We start from the raw sequence: 10743 nt of genomic DNA, 5'->3' as shown, positions 1-10743 counted from the left end.
GAATCTGACCAGGAGGTTTGGCAGTGCCCAGGTGGGCTCTTTAAATTTACAACTGAAAACCGGGGGTGGGGGATGGGGGCGGGAGCGCATTCGTCATCTGGTCCAGGGATGCCAGAGCCCTGCTTTCCCTCCCACTTCCCTCACCCAAGACACAGAGCGTTGATGGACACAGTGCTTTCCCCCTAAGCCAGGAGGCATCTCCCTGTCCCAAAACAACGACCAGGGAACAATCGGGAACCGCTCAGACTCTGCCAATGAATCAAATCTCACGACCTTCCTTCATCTGTACTAATTAACACCAGCTTTATGATTGAGGGAGATTTAATAACAAGTCAGCAAATCCTCACAACAGCTCCATGAGAAGCGTCTTTCCAGTCCCAGGTGGGAGGTGAGGAGACACCGAGTAAGGAGGTCAAGTTTGGTTCTGAAGGGCAGCCAGCTAAGGGCGGGCGCGCCCCAAACCCAAGCCCCCTCCCCCAGGGCCAAGCCCTTCACTGATGGGCTGACGCCGTCTCCCGCTCGCAGGAGACTGGCTTCAGGCTCATCACAGAACAAATGGGCACATATGTTTCAGAATATTATATTCGCAGATTCATGAAACGCCAACATTTACAGGATATTAAAGCCATTGTAAGAGACAATCCTGGTAAAGGTGCAATCACCTTTGTAAGCTTCCAAATGGGAGCGTAAGAGCTTTTACGAAAACGTTTCAGAAACGTGGCTTCTAGGGCAACGGTTTATGGTCAACAGCCTTTTGATCGCTCATGTGAAAAATATGTACTTACATATATTGCAGGAAACCTCACCACTTCCTTCCTAAGCGTCGGTGAAAAACAATAATTACTTGACTAATTAGACTGTGAAACTTCCCTTACAGATGGTAAAAAGGAGCTATTTTCACCCCACAAATTTACTTGTGACATCCCAGCCAAAAAACTGGAGGAATGTTTCAATGGTTTTATTGTAGACAGCATGAAAAATGTAAGCAAATCATATAAAAATAAATTAGAAACTAATGAAAACAGTCTGTCCTCTCCTAAGAGGGGAAAATAGTCTGGTTCTGGGGGAGTGAAGAGCTGGTGCAGGAGGCCTGCTGATGAGCATCCGCTGTGCCCGGGCCGGCCCTGACACCCCCTCCAGGATCAGGACCGACCCCACACAGCACCAGGCCTGCCTTGGCTCCTGACTTTCAGGTGCTTTCTTCTCATTCTACCTGTTGCCCTTTGTTTTCTCTCAGCCCTTCCCTACTGGTGAGAGCATCTGTTCACCCGGAAGCCAAGCTGACACGGTCTCCCTGCAGCTCTACACTCGATATTCCGACGGCCACAGCCGCACACTTGCCAAAGGATTGGTACCGAATAGAATGGCATCTACCACCAAGTACCGCAGCTCAGGGAAGGAAGTGGCCTCTGACCAGCGATGTTAGCGCATGGAAGAGCCCCTGAGCTCACGGGGCCAGCACCCAGGCCCCGGGTCTGTGGAGAGACACTGAGACACTCACCAGCATCCAGGCTGCCCGTGGCCGCGGTCCAGCCCATGAGGGGAGGGATGGCCCCCACGACGGCTCCCACCCATGTGTTGGCAATGCTGATCCTCTTGAGCGGGGTGTAGCAGCAGGTGTACAGGAAAATGTTGAAGAGCCCCAGAGCTCCCGTGAGTGGGTTTACACCCCAGGTCAGAAGGGCAACTCCCGGAACGGCACAGCAAGTGGCAAAGGACACAGCTAGCAACGGGCTGGAAGAGAGCAGGGGACACAGGTCCGTCACTTTCAGCTCCAGGCAATCACGACGTGGGGCACAGGTACAGGGAAGCAAGCTGGGGGGCGGTGCTGGCCTGGCTTCTGCCCTGAACCAGGACATCCTCTGGATGACATTTACAATGAGGAGGGACTGGTTTGTAGGAGCTCGGGCTGCTCCTCCTGGCTTTGCCAGCCGGGACTAATGAAGTGAAGAGAGTGGAGGCCGCTGAGGTCCGGATTCAACAGGAGGCCCTGCCCCACCTCCCAGGCCGCGGGATGTCCCGGCCTCCCTGTCCTCATCTGAGCAGCAGTGACCGACCCCTCCTCCCAGGGCTGATGTGAGGGCTGCCCGACACAGCACCTGCTTTGCACACGGTTCTGTTGCACAGCTGGTGGGAAGTTAAGTGATCGTGACAGATGAACCCTTCGGAACCCAGGATTTAGGATTTGGGCAAAAACCAGTATCTTACTTCTGGAAGCAGTTCTGTCCAATTACTTATTCTTTATTTAAAAATATCACCCAGTTAGTACTAATGCATAAGGACAGTGTGTCTGAGTACCACTATGTGTAATAAATTACAGGCTCAGCACGGCACCAGCTCTGTGCCACCAATGAGACACCAGGGGCTGCCCGTGGTGATCGTGCTGCCCTGCTGGACCGTGGTTTATGGACACACAGCTTTCAAAAGAGGTGGCACAACGCCCTATACGTAAATTGTCAGATAAAAGTCTACAGCACTAAAGATGACCACAAGCCTGGTTCTCAACAGAGCCTGCTTTATACAGTGGACTTCCTGGGGCCTCTTGTGAAAGGCTTTTCGAAAGTGTGGATAAACTGCATCCACTAGTCCCTGCCCATCTGCATGTTTCTTTCCTCCCCTGAAGAAACCTAAGGAGGGCGCTTGAGCCTGTCTCCTCCTTGGAGAAGCCACGGCTCACTCGCAGGCCCCAGCACGTGCCCACGGGGACGCAGGCGTCATGGGTACAGCTCCAAGGGGGCTCTGGTTTTAGGGAGGCCGGCTCGCGTCCCTGCAGGCATGTGTGTGGGTGCGGCCATGTCCCTGACACTGCTTGCCTGTCCCTCAAGGAAAAGACAAGATGCGGGGCAGGGGGGGGGGGAGCCCCCAACCCCTCAGCAGACATCCTTCCCTCTTACTAAGAGTGATGGATACCTTCATCTTGACTTCTTCCTCCCATTTTCTCTCTCACTTTTAAAGGTAAATGCTCCAGTTTTGCTCTTGTGTAATCCCCTCCCTGTCTGTCTTTCACCTTCTCCCTCCACCGAGCCACATCCTCACGTCAACGGCCTTGTTCACATTTCTCCAAGGTCTGACCATCCCCTCCAAACCCAGCTAGGCTTGACTTCCCCATCCCTCCCTCTGCTATCGGCCCCCTCTCTCTCCCTCACACCTACTGAAGCAGATTTCTCTCTGCTGTGACCTGGATAAACACCATGTGATACACACCATGTGACCTGGACCACCTAGCTTCCCTATAGAGCAGACACACAGTTTTCCAGGGGCACGGGGAGGAAGACGCCTGGGGTCACCTCTCACATTGGTCCAGAAAGTGGAACTGAAATGGCTGAGAAGCAGTGCAAAAATTGTAACTGCTGTTCTTCTTTCAATCAGGTACTTTATAGCTTATAAGAACAGATTTTTTTTTTCCCTACGGGACTCTGAAAAGCTAGTTTTATTTGGGTGGAAGAAAAATGTGGCTCATAAACATTTTTATTTTTCCTGAATTGGACCTTGTGGGGAAAAAAAAAGGCTGTTCACTCCTTCTCCAAGGACTGTGGAAGTCAGTTGGATTCAAAGGTATTAGTGTTGTAAAAAGCCCTTTTACAAAAGTGCGCGTGAATTTAATTTATTGAGATAGGCGATTTTACGTGCAAGTTTAGTTTCTGACCCTTGTCGGAATCACAGAAAATCATGAGACTCAAGTTTGGTGTTTAAATCCGTGCTCAGGGGCACGAATGAAAATTGGGTAGGTTGACAAACCATGTAAACAAAAATGAGGACATCCACCCTGGTAGGAATGATCATTCTCAGAGCCCAGATACTCAGGGAACCCATTTCCTTCCTGGTCCAAGGAGCCTGGGGTCGGCTCATGTTGTGGGTAAAAGTGCCCCAATGACTAATTCTGTGAAATTCATACTCCTGTGCTTTATTTTTCATAAACATATATGTTTATCAACAGAGGAATGGATAAAGATGTGGTACTTATATACAATGGAATGTTACTCAGCCATAAAAAAGAACAAAATAATGCCCTTTGCAGCAACATGGATGGAACTAGAGATTGTCATACTGAGTGAAGTTAAGTCCGACAGAGAAAGACAAATATCATATGATATCACTTATATGTGGAATGTATAGTCACAGATGTAGAAAACAAACTTATAGTTACCAGGGCACAAGTGGGGGAGGGGTAAATCAGGAGACTGGGATTGACATATACACACTACTATATATAAAATAGATAACTAATAAGAACCTACTGTATAGCACAGGGACCTCTACTCAATACTCTGTAACGGCCTATATGGGAAAACAACCTAAAAAAAGAGTGGATAGTTGTATATGAATAACTGATTCACTTTGCTGTATACCTGAAACTAACAAAACATTGTAAATCAACTGTCCTCCGATAAAAATTTTTTAAAAATAAAATTAAGGGGCTTCCCTGGTGGTGCAGTGGTTGAGAGTCCGCCTGCCGATGCAGGGGACACGGGTTCGTGCCCCGGTCCGGGAAGATCCCACATGCCGCGGAGCGGCTGGGCGCGAGAGCCATGGCCGCTGAGCCTGCGCGTCCGGAGCCTGTGCTCCGCAACGGGAGAGGCCACAACAGTGGGAGGTCTGCGTACCGCAAACAAACAAACAAAGAAACAAAAAATAAAATAAAATTAGGGCTTCTCTGGTGGCGCAGTGGTTGAGAGTCCACCTGCCGATGGGGGGGACACGGGTTCGTGCCCCGGTCCGGGAGGATCCCACATGCCGCGGAGCGGCTGGGTCCGTGGGCCATGGCCGCTGAGCCTGCGCGTCCAGAGCCTGTGCTCCGTAACGGGAGAGGCCGCAACAGTGAGAGGCCCGCATACTGAAAAATAAATAAATAAAATAAAATAAAATAAAATTTAAAAAGTACTTACTTTCCCCCTTACATTTGAGGAAAGGAGGGAGAGAGGGCGGGAAAAACCCCATAAAAGTAACATATGTTCATTTCCAAAAATTTGGAAGGACAGAAAATCACACAAAATATCCTAAATTAGCTTTTCAAAGAAACAACGGTTTATAGCTTTCTAGCCTTTTTTTTTCTTTTTTTTGTGCGGTACGCGGGCCTTTCACTGTTGTGAAACAACACTTATATCACATATATCACTTATATGTGGAATGTATAGTCACAGATGTAGAAAACAAACTTATAGTTACCAGGGCACAAGCGGGGGAGGGGTAAATCAGGAGACTGGGATTGACATATACACACTACTATATATAAAATAGATAACTAATAAGAACCTACTACTACTTTAAAAATAACTGAGAACAGGGACTTCCCTGGTGGTGCAGTGGTTAAGAATCTGCCTGCCAATGCAGGGGACACCGGTTCGAGCCCTGGTCCGGGAAGAGGCCACATGGCACAGAGCAACTAAGCCCGTGAGCCACAACTACTGAGCCTGTGCTCTAGAGCCCGCATGCCACAACTACTGAAGCCTGCACGCCACAACTACTGAAGCCTGCGCGCCTAGAGCCCGTGATCCGCAACAAGAGAAGCCACCACAATGAGAAGCCCGCGCACCGCAATGAAGAGCAGCCCCTGCTCGCCGCAACTAGAGAAAGCCCACGTGCAGCAACAAAGACCCAATGCAGCCAAACATGAAGAAAGAAAGAATTACTTTGCTTGGCTCTTTAAAAAACAAAAACAAAAAACTGAGAACACAATGAATTGTGGTTTTGTTGCTTATTCTATTTTCAATATATCTTAATAATTTCCCTATGCATTTAAGAATTATTTCACACCATTATCATTAATAGTTACATAGCGGCCTATTCCGTGGATATACCGCAATTAATTCAATCAATATGTCTTTCTGGACACAGCATTTTTCCAGTTTTTAATTAGAAATAATGTTGGGATGAATATCTCATAGACAGGTCGTTGTTCACAGCTCTGATTATAATACATTCTGAGGATAAGTTCCCAGATCACTGAGTCAGATGACATGAACATTTTTAGGGGTTTTGACTTGTAACCCCAGCCTGTACTCGAGAGTTTATACTAGTGTACACTCCCACCAGCAGTATATGAGAAAGCCTATTCCCAGAAACTGTATCAACACTGAGCACGGCGGCATTGAAAACAAAACAAAAATGAACAAAGTCAGACAAGTTTACTGAGATAGATAGTATTATCCCCATTTTACAGATGAGAAACTGAGACTCGGAACCAGGACCTGTACTCGGGTTTCCTCGCGGTCTCATTCAGGTGACCCGGGATTCACCCTCTAACTGGTACGTGGAGGGCACTGGTCTAATACCACTTACTGACACTCTCACTTCTGGGGGTTGCAGGGGGCTGGGGGGTTGGGGTCTTCAGCTGGGAGCAGCCTCCTGTGGGCTCACAGCTCCTTCAGTTCACCCCACTGCCCACGTGGCCTAACTTCCTACTGCGTTCCCTGACATGGAAACGACTGGGAAGCACTCCATTTCTTTGAAACAAAGGACAGACCTGGGATGTAACAGGGTGAGCAAGACAGACATGGTCCTCATGCTGGGGGCGCTTATCCCACAGTGGGCGGCAGTGAAACAGGTGGAACAGTCAAGTCAGGGGCGAGCCATCCGGGAGCAGGAACCCGGTGTGGGCGGAGGGGTGGAGCAGACACGGGAAGTTCGGGGGATGTTGAAGCCAAACCCTGACGGACGGATGGGAGGCAGGCAAAGGGCGGGGCAGCGTGCTTTGGGGGCCAGAGGGGTCAGAGAGCAGAGGTAGGGAGGGCCATGGGGAGGTCTCTGGGCAGATGCAGAGTCCACGAAGCTCCCTCTGCTTCTTAAATCAGGGAAGGAAACGATCAGATCTGCTTTTGAGAAGGAGCCCTCTGCCTGCCAGCAGGGCCAGCATTCACTCCACTCATGAGAGAGGTCCGCATTAGGCGTTCTTTTGAGGAAAATGAATTGCGATCACCCCACCGCACCATTTTTATCAAATGCTCAGTTGAGAGAAACAGCACTCAGGTAGCCAGTAGCCGTAATCTACCCTCCAGACCCCCAAACCCACGGTGGGTAAAAGCAGGGCAGCAGGGCCGGGCCCGCTCCTCCAGGCGGCCTTCCTCGGCTGACCCCAGGGCGATCGCACCGCCATTTATTAGCTCCTGCTTTTGCCTCTCCTTGTCTCTCCCATGTCTCCTTTATGTTGACTTTTTTGATCATTTTTGTCACATTTTACATACGTTTGGAAGTTAACAGAAGCCTTGTTTCAAATAAGGCAGAATAAAGTTAAGTAAACAAAGGGTGACCCACAGGGTTTTGGTTAGAATCTTTGCACACAGTGAAAATACATCAGTAAAAGAAGCGAAGGGTTCTTTTTGAAGCTGGAAGTAGGAAGAGGACGAGCAAGAATAAAGAGGAAATACATCAAGTGGTATCTGGGTTATTTTTTCAAGTTGGATTTACCGTGAAATCCTTAAATATCATGGTGATATTAAAGTTGCTTAAGTTTAGCTGTTTTAATAAATAGATCTATTTTTGATACAGAAAAAGATTAGGAAAGCGCACTCCTTTCTCATCTCGGTTATACAACTATGATTCTCTGCCTTAATCTCATAAAATGTGCTCAGAGCTAAATCTCAGACCTGAAAGGCAATACTGTCAAAGACTGATTTCTTGTTGTTTTAGGTCAATTACTCAGTGTACTCTTCCTCTAATCATACTGCTCAGCCCTTGATCAAAAAACCCACCTAGTCTACCTGTTCACGGGTTTTGGAAAGTATCCCAAACCTGGGGAGAGGCACCCCACTCCCCCCGCCCCCCATTATTTCTCCCTTTATTTATTCTTTATTTAAAATGTTTGTTGACATCTTTTCTTCCTCACTTAAATTCCTTAGCAGTTAATCCACACTTCAAGTGGTACTCGGAGGCCTGATTTCTAGAGGTAAGACCAGAAGGAAGACGAACAGGAGGCTTCCTTGGGTTTCCCTGGGCTGGGGTGACCCGAGGGAGAGGGTCTCGCTGGGACCTGCTGGCAGATCCTTTGCACCTGTGGTTCTCTCGTGAGCGTGGTCTTTGGACCAGTCACAGCAGCATCACCTGGGAACTTGTTAGGAACCCAGGTGATCTGGAGACCCGCCGCTACGCTATCACCAACGTGACGCTGGTCCTACCTGGCCTGCGTCTGGCCAAGCTGACGCAGGCTGAGCCGACAGAACGCTGCACCCTTGTTCTGCTTCCAGTGCTGACTGTGCTGGCCTGGTAAGTCGCCCACTTTCACTTGTCTTTACATAAATGTCACTGCAGTGGAAAGCACTCAGCGCTGTGAACTAGATCTGTCATCAGCTGATGCAGGAACTCAGCTGTATCCCTCAACCACTCTGTTCCAAAGGCCTTGAATCTAACCTAGTCATGTGGCTTAACGTGTTTTGGCCACTGAAAGGGCGGGATGAAGCAAGCGTGGCAAAGTCTTGATAACTGTTGACTCTGGGTGATGGGTGTCCTGGGGTTCAGTGTGCTCTCTCTACCATTGTGCCCATGGAACATTTCACAACAAAAATGTTTCCGAAAATGCTTTGATACTCTTTATTCATATTATCATTCTGGTTTCTGTATATGGCATAACTAAGCATGTTGTACAGGAATCAGGTGGTTCCGAGTTCTCTCATGAGAACTCTGATGTAAACTATCTATATAAAAGTGGGCGAATTATTTAACCTCTCTGGTCCTTAGTTTCCTCAACTGTAAAGTAAGGGTTGTATTAGGACGCTTTTGATGGCAAGATTGCAACCCGAGTCAAACTGGCTTACACATAAGGCTCGGTAACAAGACTACGGGGAGGCAGGGGTTTTACCCCATGGAGCTATGTGACCTGGAGCAAATTACTTAACCTGCTGGCCTCAGTTCCTTCATCTGTGAAGTGGGAGACACTTACGCCATAGAATTCCTTATGAATTAAATGCAATAATGTAAATAAAGCACTTAAGAGTGCTCACTCAAGGTGTTCATTCATTATTCATTCAAATCTCTCACTGCCTACACAGCCAGCCGCTACACTGGGTGTGGGTACAGCAGCCGTGAACAAGACAGAGAGCAGAGTTTAGTCTAGAAAGGAAGACAGACGTTAAACAAACACAAGTACTATGAACTCTCAAGTTGCAACATCAGCTACAAGAAAAAGAACAGGTGATATGAAACAGAGCTATTAAATCGAGGACTTATTTAAATAGAGCTGGAGGTAGAGGCTGATAAACTTGCAATAAATTGTTTCCCCTGATTTATTTTTTCAAAATTATAGAGACGTAACGGATATATACTAGAATATGAAAACGCATGTATATATACTCAAGAATGTCAGTTCTTAATCATAAATTATAAATGTATGATGGCTGTGAAGCATGTTTCTAATAATAACAGTTAAAATGGCAGAATATTTCTATCTCCAATTATAACTTTAAATTAAGAATTTAATTTTATTACAGCAAATTACAAAACAATAAACCAGAACCAGGAGAAACTGGGTTGATCACCTGCAAAACATTTTTTAAATAAATTTATTTATTTATTTATTTTTGGCTGCGTTGCGTCTTCTTTGCTGTGTGCGGGCTTTCTCTGCGGCGAGCGGGCTTCTCATTGTCGTGGCTTCTCTTGTCGCGGAGCACGGGGTCTAGGTGTGCGGGCTTCAGGAGTTGTGGTGCACGGGCTTAGTTGCGGGCTTAGTTGCTCCGTGGCATGTGGGATCTTCCCGGACCAGGGGACGAACCCGTGTCCCCTGCATTGGCAGGCGGATTCTTAACCACTGTGCCACCAGGGAAGCCCCCAAACATGTTTTTTAAAATGTGTGCTTACACGTCTACCACAGTAGCTGTCATGGCTTTTATTAAGAACCGAGGAGTTATCTCTGCGAGTGGATGTTGCTGGAGTGAATTTATAAAGGAAAGATCAGAAAAGCAGGGGAACGGGGTGTGATGCTGCTGCAAAACATTCCTCATTGTCAATAAAACAGAAAAAAAAATGTGTGAATAAGGAAAACAGCACTACTTGATGGGGGCGGGGAACGGTGGCAGAAAAAGATCTAGCAATTTTCTTGAGCTAAAAAAAATTCTTTTGTATCCCTTCACTCACTCATGCAAATAGGTTCACGGCTCATGCTGAGGGTGGAATGATGATTTATTTCCAAACTCACATCCAAAACTGAATTACATTTTAAATTGAGAGGTCTTTCTACTGAGCACCAGCGTGAGGTCTTTCTACTTGTGCCTTTCCTGGCCAAGGCTACCGTGGAAAGAAACTAAGAGATACGAGTGGGAGGGGAATTTGTCAACACATTTCTATGAATTATTTATTCCTCCCATAAAATCTAGTATTTCTTTGTTTACTAAAGACCAATCCTTAGTAGCTCTATCAAAGTGGAATCTATAGAAATTAGGAACAAATGAGAAAATACAAGCTTTAATATGATACCTACTTATTACACTTAAATGTAATTTAAATTACCTGACTTTTAAATAATTTACTGGAGAAATGTGGCCTTTCTGTTTAAGTAGTATGTCAGAGAGGTCTATGAAATGTTATATTAAATCAAGAAGGCTTTATATTTTAAGCAGCTCTGCAGGTAATTGGTTTAGACAAAAATGAATCTCATACTTCTTGGTCATTTATCCAGAATAAATGATTTTTAAATTGTAAAACGAAATTCCCTTTCTTCAAAAACAAAAGAAAACTCAAAACCTTAATCAAACCAAGCCAATTTAACTTTAATTTCCTACATAAATCCCACATTTGAGCTCTGACCTGAGTTTTTGG

General features: G+C 46.7%; 1 protein-coding gene across 1 annotated transcript in view; it reads right to left on the bottom strand.

Annotated features, from left to right (window-relative positions):
* The window catches only part of COX10 (cytochrome c oxidase assembly factor heme A:farnesyltransferase COX10), a 109481-nt gene that overhangs the window by 11393 nt on the left and 87345 nt on the right, over window positions 1-10743 (bottom strand). The window contains exon 6 of the mRNA XM_007462644.1: window positions 1502-1734. Coding sequence (XP_007462706.1) covers window positions 1502-1734 — 233 coding nt within the window. The remainder of the gene's footprint in view (window positions 1-1501; window positions 1735-10743) is intronic.

The sequence above is a fragment of the Lipotes vexillifer genome, unplaced genomic scaffold, assembly GCF_000442215.2.
Source record: "Lipotes vexillifer unplaced genomic scaffold, Lipotes_vexillifer_v1.1 scaffold982, whole genome shotgun sequence".
Taxonomy (NCBI): Eukaryota; Metazoa; Chordata; class Mammalia; order Artiodactyla; family Lipotidae; genus Lipotes; species Lipotes vexillifer.
This window is presented reverse-complemented; position numbering and strand designations above follow the sequence as displayed.